The sequence below is a fragment of the Abrus precatorius genome, unplaced genomic scaffold (genome assembly GCF_003935025.1).
Source record: "Abrus precatorius isolate BTA unplaced genomic scaffold, Abrus_2018 Scaffold3, whole genome shotgun sequence".
NCBI classification, from domain to species: Eukaryota; Viridiplantae; Streptophyta; class Magnoliopsida; order Fabales; family Fabaceae; genus Abrus; species Abrus precatorius.
The window spans coordinates 21793431-21810264 of record NW_020874373.1 but is presented as its reverse complement, the minus strand read 5'-3'; the positions used below and the strand labels follow the sequence as shown (position 1 = coordinate 21810264).

The 16834-nt window shown below is 36.4% G+C and overlaps 1 protein-coding gene across 1 annotated transcript; it reads left to right on the top strand.

Annotated features, from left to right (window-relative positions):
* The first annotated feature begins 1071 nt into the window (after positions 1-1071).
* Positions 1072-5062, top strand: LOC113862333. Its single transcript, XM_027495422.1, has 5 exons — positions 1072-1912; positions 2351-2542; positions 2747-3673; positions 4428-4547; positions 4857-5062. Exons 1-5 carry the CDS (start codon positions 1072-1074, stop codon positions 5060-5062), a joined length of 2286 nt encoding a protein of 761 aa, XP_027351223.1.
* Positions 5063-16834: the final 11772 nt, after the last annotated feature.

Genomic DNA, 16834 nt, shown 5'->3' with positions numbered 1-16834 from the left:
GAGCCAGTGAAGAAATGATTGAAGCTGGGGTCGAGTAATATTGCATCAAAGTCCTTTTTCCTTATATTTTGAGACCTCGTGTAGAGGAAGCTACGTAGTATAATTTTGGGTATTTTGAATATTATGAACTAAATGTAATATTATGTTGTTCCGTTGGATATTTGTTGTAAGAAACTTTATTTTATTTTAATTGAGAAGAGAATTTCATACTTATATTCTCTATTATTTATTTATCTTAAATAAGTATGTGATGTACAAACAATGTTCTCGGTTCCTTATAAAAAGGGGTCGTGACATTTTATTGGTATCAGAGCATGGTCTAGGTAAACCTACGGGGTGAGGTTGTTAGACGTTAGTTGTGCATATTAGACATGTGAATTTTAGCTGTGAATCATATATCATAATTTCTAATCATTAGGTTATGAGGGAACGAGCTTGATCACCTCGATTCTCAGACACGACAGATGTAGGAAATTTTGGTATATGATACTGGGGTGAGTGTGTTTGCTATGCTGTATGAATGTTGATATGATGTTATCCTCAGTGCTAAACTGATTAAATTGTTATGATATACTAAATATGAATATATCACTGTAAGCTGAATCTGTGAATATAGTTATGTGATGGTATTGCTGAATGTATTAAATGTTAGTAAACTAAGCTAGTCTATATATTAGGATGGCTAGACCAAGAAGATCTGCTACAAACCCTCCTCCTCCTGCTGACGTGAACCAAATGGCTCACGCCATTGAGGCTATGGCAGCCACTGTTAGGCAGAGTCTAGATATGATTCAGCAGCAGCAAGCTGCAAACCAAGCCACTGCAGCAGCACAGGCAGCAGCAGCTACTGCCTCAGCTGCACCTCCTCCTGAATACCATGGGTTGTCAGAGTTTAGGAAGAATGATCCTCCTCAATTCACGGGGGTGGATGGACCAGATGCTGCTGAACTCTGGATCAGGGAGATTGAGAAGATCTTCCTAACTATGGGTTGCGCCGAGGAGAGGAAGGTGTTATATGCTACTTATATGCTGACAGGGGATGCAAAGATGTAGTGGCACGGAGCTTGTGCTATGCTGGAAGCCCAAGGTGAAGTCATCACTTGGGCTGTATTTAGAAGTAGTTTTCTGGGAAAGTTTTTCCCTTCCCATGTTCGTGCTTCCAAAGAGCGGGAGTTTCTAAACTTGGTGCAAGGAAACTCATCAGTCTATGAGTATGCAATACAGTTTGAGCGGCTTTACAGATTTAATTGTCACCCGACCTTGGAGGAGTGGAGATGTCAGAGGTTTTCAGACGGGCTGAGAACTGACATAAAGAGGATTTTGATTCCACTCAGGATCATGGAGTTTGCTGACTTGGTGAATCAAGCCACCATTATAGAGAGTCTTAACGCAAAGGATGTTGGTGGAGTTGGGAAGGCTCCATCTAGTAGAGCTACTAGTAGCTATGGTAATGGAAGTAAGGGTGCTAAGAAGGGCCCCTACAGTCGGTCGCTACGCCAACAACAATCTCGACCATCTCAGTCGAGAGGATTGGCAGCATCAGCCCCGGTGCCAATAGGGACTGCTACTTCTGCATTTCAGCCTGGGGGAGCAACTTCTTCTGCTCCTAGAGTCTCAGTGCCGCAGATTGTCAGATGTTTCAGGTGTGGTGGGCCACACTACCTGAGCCAGTGCCCACAGGCTGATGTCAGGGTTTGCTTCTCGTGCCAGCAGCCAGGGCATCTTGCTAGGGACTGTCCTACGCCTAGTGGGGCAGTTTCGTCTTCTGCTAGCGCCTTGCACGCTGTGAGACCTAAAGCGACTAGAGCTCCAACGACAACCAGATCGAGAGCAGAGGGACGTGTATTCACTACTTCTGCATCAGAGGCAGCTCAAGCAATGGATCTCGTCCAGGGGACAGCGGTAGTGGCAGGTACTTCTCTTTCTGTATTGTTTGATTCTGGAGCCACGCACTCTTTTATTGCAGACATTTGTGTGAGAACCTTAGGGTTACCAGTGAGCGATCTAGGATGTGAATTGGTAGTATTGACACCTACTTTAAGTTCGATTAAGACGTCAACGGTTTGTGTTAGGTGCCCAATAGTAATTGAGGGACGAAAGTACAAAGTAAACCTTATTTGTATCCCAATGTCAGGGTTAGATGTAATCCTGGGTATGGATTGGCTAACTGCCAATCGTGTGCTAATTGATTGTGGCCGGAGGTGTTTAATCTTTCCTAAGCAGCAAGGCTGTGTGGAATTAATTTCTACTCGCCAGGTAGAAACATCCTTAGGTGAGGGAGTATCTTGTTTTGTTTTGTTGGGAGTTATGAATGCAGAAGTGGAGCAAAGCCTTCAGTCAATACCAGTAGTACGAGAGTTCCCTGAGATTTTTCTAGAGGATATTCCTGGAATACCTCCACGTAGAGAGGTGGAGTTTTCTATAGATTTGATTCCTGGAGCTGAGCCAGTGTCTGTAGCACCTTACAGAATGGCGCCGAAAGAGTTGATGGAGCTTAAGGAGCAGATCAAGGATCTAAAGCGGAAACAGATGATTAGGCCGAGTGTATCGCCTTGGGGAGCACTAGTTCTCTTGGTGAAAAAGAAAGACGGAAGTTCTAGATTATGTGTTAATTATCGCAAGTTAAATAAGTTGACAATTAAGAATAAGTACCTGTTGCCGCGAATTGATGATTTGATGGACCAGCTGAGAGGTGTTAAGGTATTCTCTAAGATTGATTTGAAGTCTGGGTACCATTAGATTCGAGTGAAGGATGAAGATATTCCTAAGACTGCTTTTCGCACTAGATATGGCCACTATGAGTATATAGTGATGCCTTTTGGAGTCACAAATGCTCCAGCTGTGTTTATGGACTACATGAATCGGATCTTTAGACCTTTCCTGGATCGATTTGTGGTAGTCTTTATTGATGATATTTTGATTTATTCTAGTTCGTCAGAGGAACATGCAGAGCATTTGAGGACTGTACTTAGTGTTTTAAGGAAGAAACAATTGTATGCTAAACTGTCTAAGTGTGAGTTTTGGCTAGAGGAAGTGAAGTTCCTTGGCCATGTTATATCCGCTAAGGGAATTGCAGTTGATCCTTCCAAAGTTGAAGCGATGTTGCAGTGGGAAAGGCCTAAGACAGCCACAGAGATTCATAGTTTTGTGGGCCTAGCAGGCTACTACCGAAGATTTATAAAGGGAGTTGCGAAGATAGCTGCACCATTAACATGGTTAACTCGCCGTGATCAACCCTTTGTATGGACTGAGGAATGTGAACAAAGCTTTAATGAGTTGAAGCATAGATTAACTTCCTCGCCAGTGTTAATTCTCCCTGATACTAGTCGACCGTTCGAGGTGTACTATGATGCTTCCCATCAGGGATTGGGATGTGTGTTGATGCAAGATAAGAGAGTGGTAGCTTATGCATCTCGCCAATTGCGAACTCATGAGCGAAATTACCCGATTCATGACCTTGAGTTAGCTGCTGTGGTCTTTGCTCTAAAGGTATGGCGGCACTATCTTTATGGAGCTCAGTTTGATGTATATAGTGATCACAAGAGTCTGAAGTATTTATTTGATCAGCGAGAGTTAAATATGAGGCAGAGACGTTGGGTGGAATTCCTTAAGGATTATGATTTTCAGCTCCAATACCATCCAGGAAAAGCTAACGTGGTGGCCGATGCATTAAGTAGGAATGTGGTTCAGGCATTCTCCTTAAGAGTTAGTGAAACCCTTTTGGTAGAACAATTCCAAGACCTGAACATACATGTGGATTTATCACCTGAAAAGATTAGTTGCAGCCGAATTGTGGTGACTAATAATTTCTTACAAGAAATTAAAGACAAACAACTGTGGGATCCGATGTTATGTCGGATTGTATTTCTCTTAGGGACAGATAAAGCAAAGGGTTTTAGTAAAGGTGCTGATGGTATTCTCAAATGCCAAGGTCGAGTTTGTGTCCCTAGAGATACTGAATTAAAGAAAGCAATTCTAGAAGAAGGACATAAGGGTAATCTCAACATTCATCCTGGTGTTACCAAGATGTATCAAGATCTAAAGCAGATGTTTTGGTGGCCAGGCATGAAGCGAGAGATAGCTGAATTTGTTAAAGCTTGTTTGACTTTCCAGAAGGCAAAGGCGGAGCACCAAAGCCCTCCAGGAGAGTTGCAGACAATGGAAATTCCAGAGTAGAAGAAGGACCATGTGACTATGGACTTTGTGTCCCATCTACCTAGAACAGTTAAAAATCATGATGTCGTGTGGGTCATAGTTGATAGGCTAACCAAGAGTGCGCATTTCTTGCCAATTAACATGACCTTTAGCTTGAAGAAATTAGCAGAATTGTACATTAGAGAGATTGTCAGGTTACACGGAGTACCTTCTAGTATTATCTTTGATAGGGGATCTTCGATTCACTTCCCAGTTTGGGCAGAGTTTCCAAGAAGCTATGGGCACACAATTGAGGTTGAGTTCTGCATATCATCCGCAGACAGATGGTCAATCTGAGCGTACTATTCAGACCTTAGAAGACTTATTGCAGACTTGTATTGTAGAGCAGAGAAGTAATTGGGAGGATATGCTTCCTTTGGTAGAATTCACTTATAATAATAGCTATCATTCGACTATAGATATGGCACCATTTGAGGCTCTGTATGGCAGAAGGTGTAGAACCCCTATCTGTTGGTTCTAAGATGGAGTACATTTGATGGTTGGACCTAAAATGCTGCAAGAAACTAAGGAGAAAGTTGAACTTATTAGAGAAAAGTTGAGAGCCACCCAGAGTCGACAGAAATCTTATGCTGACCGACGCAGAAGATCCCTAGAATTTGAGGTTGGTGATCACGTATTCTTGAGAGTATCACGCACTACAGGTGTGGGGCGAGCCTTAAGAGCCAAGAAGTTAACACCTAAGTTTATAGGACCGTATCAGATATTACATCGTAGAGGACCAGTAGCCTATGAATTAGCGTTACCACCTCGGTTGTCAGGACTACATAATGTTTTCCATGTGTCGCAGCTAAGAAAGTATGTTTCTGATTCGTCTCATGTAATTGAGCCTGATGTTGTGGAGTTATGAGATGATTTGTCTGTGGAGGTCCCAGCTGCTCGTATCGAGGATACTAGAGTTAAGGAACTTAGAGGCAAGTCTATTCGGTTAGTAAAGGTTATTAGGGACCCAGTAACTGGTGATGCCACATGGGAGTTAGAGGAAAGAATGAGAGAGTTGTACCCTCATCTTTTCTCTGAGCGATGAAATTTTCGAGGACAAAAATTTATTTTTAGGGGGAGAATTGTCATGCTAGAGATTTATTATTGAGTAATATATAATATTTTATACTTGTTAAATGTTAATTGAAGGATTATTTGGTATTGGAATATATTTAGATGGAGTTTGAAATTATTTAAAAAAAAAAAAAAAGTGAACAGTACCGTATGAACATTGTTAGATGAACAGTAAAACCGCCTATGAACAGTGCAAACTACGTACAAACCGTGTATGAACAGTGCAAACCGCGTATAAATAGTGAAAACCGCGTATGTACAGTGACTGCTGATGTCATCAGTGACATCATCATGACGTCATGGCTAACGCGTGAACAATATTTTTCGGCGTGAATAGTGCCCTGAACAGTGTTTCCGGCGTGAACAGTAAGGCGGTGAACAGTAAATTTCAAAAATTTTATATAAAAAGGAGGCCTTACACGAAATTTTCATTTCTTCACCTCTATCCAAGGTTCTCAAAGGTTCTAAGGCCAAATACCACCATTTCTCTCATACTAAACCTTCCTAAACTTAGATTTCTTGTCAGATCTGAGATTCTACGTCTATTCTGAAGCATTTGAAGTAAGTTTCTTTAAGTTTGAAGCTAGATTTACCGTTCGTTTCTCTTCTCCTCCTCTTTCTCATAGAAGTTCATGGTGTTCTTAGGAGAAACTCCGTTCTAAAGCCGAATCTTCGGTGAATCTTGCATTAAAACAAGTAATATTCAGTAGATCTAGTGTGAATCATCTTTTGAGGTAAGGAGAGTTTACTTTAACCTATGAACTATGTTTTGAACGGTTTAATATGCTATTTCAAGATGTTTTGATATGATTTTGTTAGATCTTTTGAATAAAAGCTATTTTCTAAGCTGTAACTGCTGTTAATTGATTTAAAATGCTGAGATTTTGGCTGATCTATTATAAACTTGCTTTAGTTGAGCTGTTAAAATAACATTGGCGGTGTGCATCATGCTGAGATATATATTTTGCATCATTATAGAGCCGAGTTACATGTTTAGGTGGGTAGACATGTAACGGTAAGTTCATGCTGAGCTGCTGTACTGTGCTATCTGGATCCAGATACCGGAATGGGTCGCTCCCAGACCGGCTCAGTTCCTTCTGGATTACTTAGGCTGTGAAACCAGTTGAAAACCGTTTTCATGCTGTGCATTAGATGGGCTGGAAATGCATGGGGCTATTGCTGTGAGAAATATTTTGCTCTATATACATGATTTTATTTTATTTTTGTAAGCTCACCCTTGCATATCTTTCTATGTCGTTGTGTGTGTGTACTGCGATGATCGTACGGTGGTACGTGAGCAGATGTAGTAGGTGTTGCATCAACTTCACAGGCTGAGGAGCCAGTGAAGAAATGATTGAAGCTGGGGTCGAGTAATATTGCATCAAAGTCCTTTTTCCTTATATTTTGAGACCTCATGTAGAGGAAGCTACGTAGTATAATTTTGGGTATTTTGAATATTATGAACTAAATGTAATATTATGTTGTTCCGTTGAATATTTGTTGTAAGAAACTTTATTTTATTTTAATTGAGAAGAAAATTTCATACTTATATTCTCTATTATTTATTTATCTTAAATAAGTATGTGATGTACAAACAATGTTCTCGGTTCCTTATAAAAAGGGGTCGTGACGCAACCCATCATGTATTATTCACACTAAGAGCCCAATTACAAAATCTATATAATAATAATAATTATTATTATACACATTTATTTTACGTCATAATTAATAACAATATAACCATAATAATTTAATAATGCTAATCCATAAATTAATATAAATATTAATATTAATGTTAAAAAATCTAACATTCTCCCACTTAGATAGCATTATTAAATTACTAAGTTCACAAACTATGTTGTCGTAACAAGTTATTAATTATCACCAAAGAAATAATAAGCTCTCGATAGTATACAATTATATCCGATAGGGATATACATTACATACTACAAGCAATTTATATTCTAATCATAATATAGACAAAGGAAACGTAAATATCATTTCCACAAAGGTCCAAGTATAAAAAGATTGTCATAAAAGTGACGTCAACAAAACATATATCTCATAAAGAAATTAGATAATAATGTCAACAAACAAATACAAAATTTAACTCCCACTAATCCAGAATATCAAAAGACTTGACCAGACTCATGTGAGCTACATGATTCAAAAAAAGCTCCAATGGTAAAGCCTTTGGTTAGTGGATATGCTAACATGTTCTTTGTAGCAATGTACACAATTTGAGTCTAAAACTCAAGTATTTTCTCTCTAATAAACAAATACTTTAGATCAAAGTGTTTCAAACGAGTAGAACTCTTATTATTCTAAGAGAGAAGTACAGCAGCAGTATTGTTGCAATAAATCACAAGTGGCCTAAATATACTTTTAATAATGCAGAAGCCAGAAATTAAATTCTTTAGCCACATAGGCTAGCGGGTAGCCTCATAACAAGCGACATACTTTGTTTTCATAGTAGAAGTAGCTATAACTATCTATTTGACACTTTTCCAAGATACAACTCCTCCCGCCATCATAAAAATAAAGCCTGAAGTAGACTTACAGTCATCAGGGCAACCTACAAAATCAGAGTATCCAATGACCTGAAGTTGATTAGACTTCGCATAGGTCAACATATAATCTTTGGTTCCCTGCAAATATCTCAAGACCTTCTTCACGGCTTTCCAATGACCCAAACATGGGTTGCTCATGTATTTATCCAAAGCATTAACAACATAAGCAATATCGGGACAAGTACAAACTTAAGCATACATCAAACTCCCAACAGCAGAAGCGTATGAAACTTTCTCCATTTCAAACAACTCTTTATCATCATGAGGACACCAAAAAATTAGAGAGTTTCTCACCCCTTTGAGCAGGCACGACACATAGGGAGTAAGAATACATATTAAACCTTTTAAGGATCCTATCAATGTACCCTTTCTAAGACAATCTAAGAGTAACACAAGACCTATCACAACATATCTGGATGCCTAGAATAACATAAGCATCATCAAGGTCTTTCATATCAAAATGGCTACTCAATATATTCTTTGTCTCATTCAAAGATATCATCAACATGTACGACAAAGATGATAAAATTGCTCCCACTCATCTTCAAGTAAATGCACAGATCTCAAGCATTTTCCTTGAAGCTAATAGAAGTGACCACTTGGTCAAACTTCAAGTACCATTGTCTAGAAACTTACTTCAAACCATAAATGGATTTTATTATTCTATAATTAAATTCAAGTTATAACAAAATTTGATTTATGTTAGTCCACACAAAATATTCAACAATTTATCTCCCACTTGGACAACATAAATCAGAACATCTTATTTTGATCAGATAAATGTGATTTGAAAATAATCAGATAAGAGAGTAGTACACGCTCACTCAAAACAAGGATTGCTTATGACTCATGGGTTTTCATCAGGATTGCTTATGACTCGTGGGTTCATCAGGTACGCGTTTAACGCAATTATTCAATTATATATAGTTAGAATTGTATTGAGTTGTTATGATGTGTATTATATATAATTGTGTTTAATTGTGTTATCTTTAATTTTATATTTAAAATTCTTGCAAATGGTATCAGAGCCAACTTAATACACATCGTAATTTTCCAACTTTGAGCAACCAAAATGCTATAATTTTATGTATGGATTTGGAAAATAATTTAGGTTTTTTTTGTTCTTCTTATATTCATAAATATCATATCTAAAAATTGTTAATTTTCATCGGGTATGTTAAGAGAATTTCCCACTTTATTAATTTTTTGAAACTATGAACCCTAAAATCGTTTTCTTTCAAATTCTCTCATCAGGGCAAAGGTTTATTTAAAAAATTGATTAAGGGCTTTTGTTAGTAAATTGAACACGAACATAATTTAATAATTAATTCATTATTTCGTTCAATTTTAGATTGAGAATTTATTCTTTCTTTCATTTTGCGTTCGTCATTGCCCTATTTTTGCAAAGAACGTAGTGGACCCTACTCGTTGAAAGAAACTGTTTGGGTTGCTTGAATTCTTAATTACTTTGAATCCTCCATGGCTGCAAGGGTTTTAACCTTTTAAACTCTCTTTTGTTGTTCAAAATACACCCTTTATAACAATATGAATTGGTACTTTAGAATGCAAGATTGAACTAGGTCGAGTTTTTGAATTTGTTTGACCCGTTTTGCAGCTGATGGGTTTTTTTTTAAGTGTATGAAGCCCCCTCGCGTGGCTGAGAGAGCGTCGATTTGATATTAAATTTTTTGGACAATTTTTATAATTTTTTAGACACTATAAATATTTTTTAATTAATTAACTCGTGCCTAAATTGATTAAATAATTATTGTATTGATGGAATATGATCCAATTTTTTTTATATACATGATTATACTAATATTTGATATTTATGACATTTTTTTTATACTATTCGCTCTCTTTTTGGATGTCATATATGTTAAAAAAAATAGTTTTATATAAATTATTTGATGTAATTTTGGTATAATTATGATTTCATGCATAATATACATATTTAAATTAATTCTGAATGCATGATTATTCTGTATAAATGTAATCCCACCTATCGTGAGACCATTTATACATGACTTGTGTAAATTATATAATTATATATTGCATTAATAATAATTATATCCTATCGATGTGTTGTTATTAATGTGATTTGAAAATACTATGTAATTGTGTTTTGCTTATGTTAATTTTGTACTAATACCCTATCGTTGTTAGAATTCTTGTAACATGAAGTTTTGTGCATTGTATTCGTCTTTCTTATTTATTGTGATCTGGGACCCTTAGGCGGGATCATAGTAAGTAAGAAATTTTGTGATGGGCATATTATTGTTGCACTTGAGCTAATTGTGCATATTAAACTTTGTTGTTTCCCATATCAGTGTCTATGCCCACTTCGGTGAAAACTTTGAACAGGACCAATTATGAGGACTGAGTTGACTCTGTTAAATTGTTTCTTGTCATTTTCTAATGTGAATGTTGCCCTTATTAAGAATAAGTCTAAAGTTTCTATACCTGAATCTTCCGCTGCGGTTATAGTAAAACATGTTAAATGGGCTCATTCTAATAAAATATGTCTAGTAATTATGAAGTTCATTATAGACAATGTTCTTGAGATGAGTAGTACTAAGAAGTAAGTTTAGTCACAAAATCCGTTGCAGATAAATTAGTGACAAATTCTTTGGCAAAGATTCGTCGCAAAATTGTGAAATCTTAATAGTGCCTCTAGGCAAGAAACTTAAGGAATTTGATAAGACGGAGAAAGCTTACTATCTTTTATTGTTCATAAAATCAATTAGCAGTTTCTTTGTAGGATATTTTGTAGACTCCAAGGGTTCTAGATTTTATTGTCTAACTTATACCACTAGAGTTGTTGAGTCACATGATATAAGTATCTTATAATGTATGATATCACTACTCCTTCGAGTATGATTTTCTGCATTGTTAAAATATTTATATTTTGTGTTAGTTTATTTTGGCATCTTGTTATGGCCACAGATTGTTGAATATTTTGTGTGGATTAACATAAATCAATTTTTTGTTATAACTTGAATTTAATTCTAGATTAATTAGATGTCAAAATTAAACCATGTTGTTTAATCGTGCTGTCTAGAATAATAAGATGTTCTGATTTATGTTGTCCAAGTAGGAGATAAATTGTTGAATATTTTGTGTGGACTAACATAAATCAAATTTTGTTATAACTTGAATTTAATTATAGAATAATAAAATCTATTTATGGTTTGAAGTAAGTTTCTAGACAGTGGTACTTGAAGTTTGACCAAGTGGTCACTTCTATTGGCTTCAAGGAAAATGCTTGAGATCTGTGCATTTACTTGAAGATGAGTGGGAGCAATTTTATCATCTTTGTCGTACATGTTGATGATATCTTTGAATGAGACAAAGAATATATTGAGTAGCCATTTTGATATGAAAGACCTTGATGATGCTTATATTATTCTAGGCATCCAGATATGTTGTGATAGGTCTTGTGTTGCTCTTAGATTGTCTCAGAAAGGGTACATTGATAGGATCCTTAAAAGGTTTAATATGTATTCTTGCTCCCTATGTGTCGCGCCTGTTCAAAGGGGTGAGAAACTCTATAATTTTTTGGTGTCCTCATGATGATAGAGAGTTGTTTGAAATGGAGAAAGTTTCATACGCTTCCGTTGTTGGGAGTTTGATGTATGCTTAAGTTTGTACTTGTCTCGATATTGCTTATGTTGTTAATGCTTTGGATAAATACTTGAGCAACCCATGTTTGGGTCATTGGAAAGCCGTGAAGAAGGTCTTGAGATATTTGCAGGGAACCAAAGATTATATGTTGACCTATACAAAGTCTGATCAACTTCAGGTCATTGGATACTCTGATTTTGTAGGTTGCCCTGACGACCGTAACTCTACTTCAGGCTTTATTTTTATGATGGCGGGAGGAGCTGTATCTTGGAAAAGTGTCAAATAGATAGTTATAGCTATTTCTACTATGAAAACAAAGTATGTCGCTTGTTATGAGGCTACCCACTAGGCTATGTGGCTAAAGAATTTGATTTCTGGCTTCTGCATTATTAAGAGTATATTTAGGCCACTTGTGATTTATTGCGACAATACTGCTGCTGTACTTCTCTCTTAGAATAATAAGAGTTTATCCATGTAAGTGTAAATGTGTAAGATGAAAAAATAAATTGGGCTTCACTAACGGTAGCTCCTTTTAGGTTAGGGCAAATCACTTGAATATATGATATATTTCAATCAAGTTGGATATTAAAATAATTTGAAACTTTAACCCGCAATCGATCAATTTTATTCATATGGATCCAAATTCAAAACTCGTTTATCTTAAATATTGACCTCACCTATTTAAAAAGTTAAAAATTGAAATAAGTTTTTACAAGCTTGGTTCGACCACAATTTCTTGCCTACCCCTACCAAAGTCCATTATTCAATTTTTTTATGAAGTTGAATGCAAAGAAGTTATTTACTTTTATCAAGCCTAATAATAAACATAGCTAAGGTGTACATTCAAAAACATATATTAAAATAATTTGATTTAGGGTTTAGGGTTTAGAAATCTAATTTATTTGACCATTAATTACATATTCCTTCAAACAATCATTTATTCAACATAATTTTTTGCTTTTTTATCATTTTAAAATTTCATAACTCTGAGATAAATAGCTACTATTTATACTTACAAATTAGAAGTTCTTATTATTTTATTTTAATTAACTATTTTTATTATTTTCTTTCTATCATTCAAATGAGATTCTCATTCACCTCTTATTTCTTCTCAATCTCATTCATATTTTGAAAGTCGTCATTGTTAATATTAATATGCTTCAAAAAAATTTTATTGTGCATTTATTTTTTTAATCTTATGACTATCCAACTTTCTAAAATATCATTTCCATTTCATGTCACAAAAATTTTGACATATATTTTAGATTAGTATACCCAAGTCTTTTGTATTTAATACATTTATCATTATTTATTGAAAACAAACATGGTACATGTTGGTTTTGCAACTTTTCTAGAGAAAACTTATGAAGATTGTAATGATGCCTATTGGTAGTAGAAAATATTGATCCATTAGCTTTTGGACCATACATTGTCTTTGTTAAGGGAGATATTATATCCACTATCACAAAATTAATTTATGATAGATAGATTATGTCTTATACCTTTGACATTTAACATAATATTTAAGGTAAGTAAATATTGCTTATCGATGTTACATATTCTTGCAATGTGTCTTTACAGGTTGCTTGTATAGGCTATTATTCCCCCTTCATGTGATTAAAGGTATAAAAATTATAAATATTAATGAGATTCATTGGGCTTAATTGTTACACTTATTATAGCCTTATACTATTGTAACACCCTCTTTTTCATTATTCAGTAAATGATGCTTTGTTTGATATTAAGTAGTATTAGAATATGTTTAGAAATGAATTATAGTAGTTTTGGAAGAAGTCTGGTATAGGGAGTCTTGTAACACCTTAATTTAATTTCTGAATAAATTAATTTTGCAATATATGGGAATAATAAAATTTTCATTTTAATAGTTCTAATGCATATAGTTCAGTAAGGTATTTCAAAATTGATGAAGGGTTACAAGTTTGCATCAAATAAGTGCTATAGAACCAAATTAAATACATCAAATTTTAAAAGTCAATTTTCTAAATCCTATAACAGTTTCATCCCTCCTGTTCACTGAGTCTGGTGCTGATCGTCTTGGTCATCTAAAAAATAAACGTAAGGGTGAGTACTCTACACTATCATACACAAGCACAAAGACTCACCTTGCATGTTCCAACATTGTATAATTTAATTTAAATCATTTATCGCAATCACACGTATATCAAAGCACATATCCATCATTTCCACACGTACGCTCACTGTACACAAAAGTAAACCATATCAATTACACATGGGTGCACTCACTGCACGTTAGTCACCCTCACTATGGCACTGTGATCATAGATTCCTGATGTGCTCAACCTCAGGGACTTACTCAGTTCACACCATGGATGATCGTCGGATAGCTCCCTGCTACACATATACAATGTGTGCGGTATTGAGCCCTCCAAGCAAAGGTGTTAGTCAGAGGCCGAGTCAGGAGGAGAGTGTGTGGCCTGTGGTGCACTCACGCTCACTGTTGGTGTCACCACCACCCTCTTCCCCAAGGTATTTCTACCATCCCTATCTTCCACACCTCCAGTGTATTACTGAACTATTCATAGTTTTTCAACATATTCAAACATATTCACATTCACAATTCATCATGCCTTCCACACACACATTTCATTTATCTCATATTATTCATTCTCAATCAAAGGCACATACACCCATATTCCACCACACAATATTTAATCACATAATTTTTTAGCATAATCTCATTACAATCATTTATTTCATCACACACACATTTCACATGAAATTTCTATAACAATCAAGTCATTCTCATTAGATATACATCTTCCTACGTCCTATCTTAACCACAATGCATTATCTATCAATATAAATGGATTCAAGAAACAAAGAGATTGGGCAGAGACCTCTCTTACCTTAGATTGAAGACCCAAACATAAAACTGGCAATGAAAAGGCTCCCCACGCAGATCTCATTCTAAACACATGAAAAATCTTCATAAGAACTCAAGAAAACGAAGAAAGAGACGAAGGAACGAAACCCTAGCCCATAAAAATTACCTCCAAATGTTCCAAACGTGATTCTAACCTTCAATCTTACACTCAAATGATGTTTGAGGCAATTTAAATGGTGAAATAAGGTTGAGGGTTGAGAGAGTCGAAGAGATTTCAAAGAGATGAATGAGAAACAAAAATTTCAAACCCTAATTTGCTTAAATACCCTTCTAGTCGCAGTATTCTCAATGCAGCGAGACATCTTCCCTCGCTGTAGCAAGACTCCTTCTCACTATAGTGAAAATATAAGAGGAAATTGCACTCTAGTTTCTGCAAAATCTCGCTACAGCGAGACCGTCTCGCTGCAGCAGACTACACCAAAAGATGTACCCTCCTCTGTTACCCTCTTGTTATAGTGATGAGACTCTCGTTGTAGTGAGAAAGCAACAAAATCATGTCATTCGCCCAGGGCCTTCTCGTTACAGCGAGAATGCCCCTACAACATACATTTAGCCTATTTTTCCAATCAATCCAAACACACCCAACTATCACTTCACAATCAATATCCATAATTAGCCTTATACATTCATCCACATATATTCACACATATATACATATATTCACGACACTATCATATAAATCAAAATGCACATCCAAACAACAATTCCACATACTTACATTAATAATCAAACAATATTACAAAATTTGGGGCGTTACAAGTCTCGCTCAAGCAAGATATGAGAGATTTAGCCCAATTGTCACCTTGTAACGCCCTAAATTTTTTTAATGTTAATTACTGTTAATTATATAAATCTAAATGCATATATATGTGTATATGAGTGTAAATGAATGTTGAAAATTTGCATGGAATGCGTAATGATGGTGTGTTGTGTGTAATGAGTATGAATATGTGTATGTATATATATTGTGGATGTTTATATATATATATATATATGTGTGTGTGTGTGTGTGTGTGTGTGTATGCATGACTGGTTGGACTGAAATGGACTAAGTGCCTAAGTGCAGGGCGTCTTACTGGGCTGTTCTCGCTGCAGCGAGAGGATTCTCACTGTAGCGAGAGGGCCTTGGGAGAAAGGACTGAAACTGTCACCTTTTCACTGTAGCGAAAGACGATTCGTTGTAGTGAGAGAGCGACAATTTGTGGTACATTTTTGGGTGCAGTCTCGCTACAGCGAGATTCTGCAAAAACCATGGTGCAGTTTTGTCTGATATTTTCGCTGTAACGAGAGTGTCGCGATCAGAAAAGGATTTAAAGAGGGTTAGGGTTCGGGGAGAGTTATTTCTCCCTCTCCCTTCAAAATCCCTTCGATCCTCTATTTTCCAGACCCTTTTCCACCGATTACATTGCCTCCAAAGCTGTTCGGGAGCTTGATTGAAGGTTAGATTTAAGTGGGGAACACTCGGAGGTGAGTTTTAATGGTTAAGGTTTCAGTTTTTCATCCCCTTTCTCTATTTTCGTGGTTTTCCTAGGCTTTCATGGAGTTTCTCCATGTGTTTAGGATGAAATTCATGAGGGGGGAGCACTTCTTGGTGAATTTAGCGTGTGGGACTTTAATCCGAGGTAACGAGGACTCTATCCTGCTCTTTGTATGTGATTTACCGTTATTTAGTTGAATATTGTGATGTGGCTGACTAGAGGATATGAATTTTGCTATGTATTGCGGTGTGTGAACAAATGTGGGCCAAGTGCCAGATAACATAATCAAATGTAGGCCATGTATTGTGTATTATGGATAATTGTTGGTTATGTGTCGAGTGTTGTGATATAAATGTGGGCTATGTGCCATGTGTAAGCATGATTATTGCATGCGTGAATGAAATGTATGTGAATGGGGCATGTAGTGTCGTTGTAATGTGTTGTGAATGGTTCAGCGATACACTGGGGGTGTGGAAGATGAGGACGGTAGAAATACCTTGGGGAGGAGAGAGTGGTGGTGACACCGACTGTGGAACGGGTGCACCACGGGCCACACACTCTCTTCCTGACTAGACCTCTGACTGTTACCTTTACTAAGCGACCCGTGACAACGTGGTATCCGTGAGGTGGGGGTAACCAACAACCATTCATGGTGTAAATCTGTGATCACAGTGCCACAGTGAGTGTGGCTAGCGTGCATATGCATGGGTTTGTGTATTGTACTTATGGATGTGAAATGCTACCAATGTCATGAGTGCATTGGTGTTAAATTGACATGAGCTGTGTGATAATGCTGCCTATGACTGTGTTTATTTAATGTATTGGAAATGAGTTAGAGGTGAGACTCTATGCTTGATTGTGGTTTGGTAGTATAGAGTACTCACCCTTACATTCATTTTTTAGGTAATCAAGACGATTAGCACCGGACTCAGTGAAAGGGTGGATGGAACTGCTATAGGACTTAGGAT

Excerpts from the sequence above, each read along its gene's own strand:
- LOC113862333 (XM_027495422.1), top strand. The coding sequence starts at position 1,072 with ATGCTGGAAGCCCAAGGTGAAGTCATCACTTGGGCTGTATTTAGAAGT. Across the intron at positions 2,543-2,746 it reads GAAACAGATGATTAGGCCGA|TGAAGGATGAAGATATTCCT; the intron begins GTGTATCGCCTT and ends ATTAGATTCGAG. Across the intron at positions 4,548-4,856 it reads TTGTATTGTAGAGCAGAGAA|GTGTGGGGCGAGCCTTAAGA; the intron begins GTAATTGGGAGG and ends CACGCACTACAG.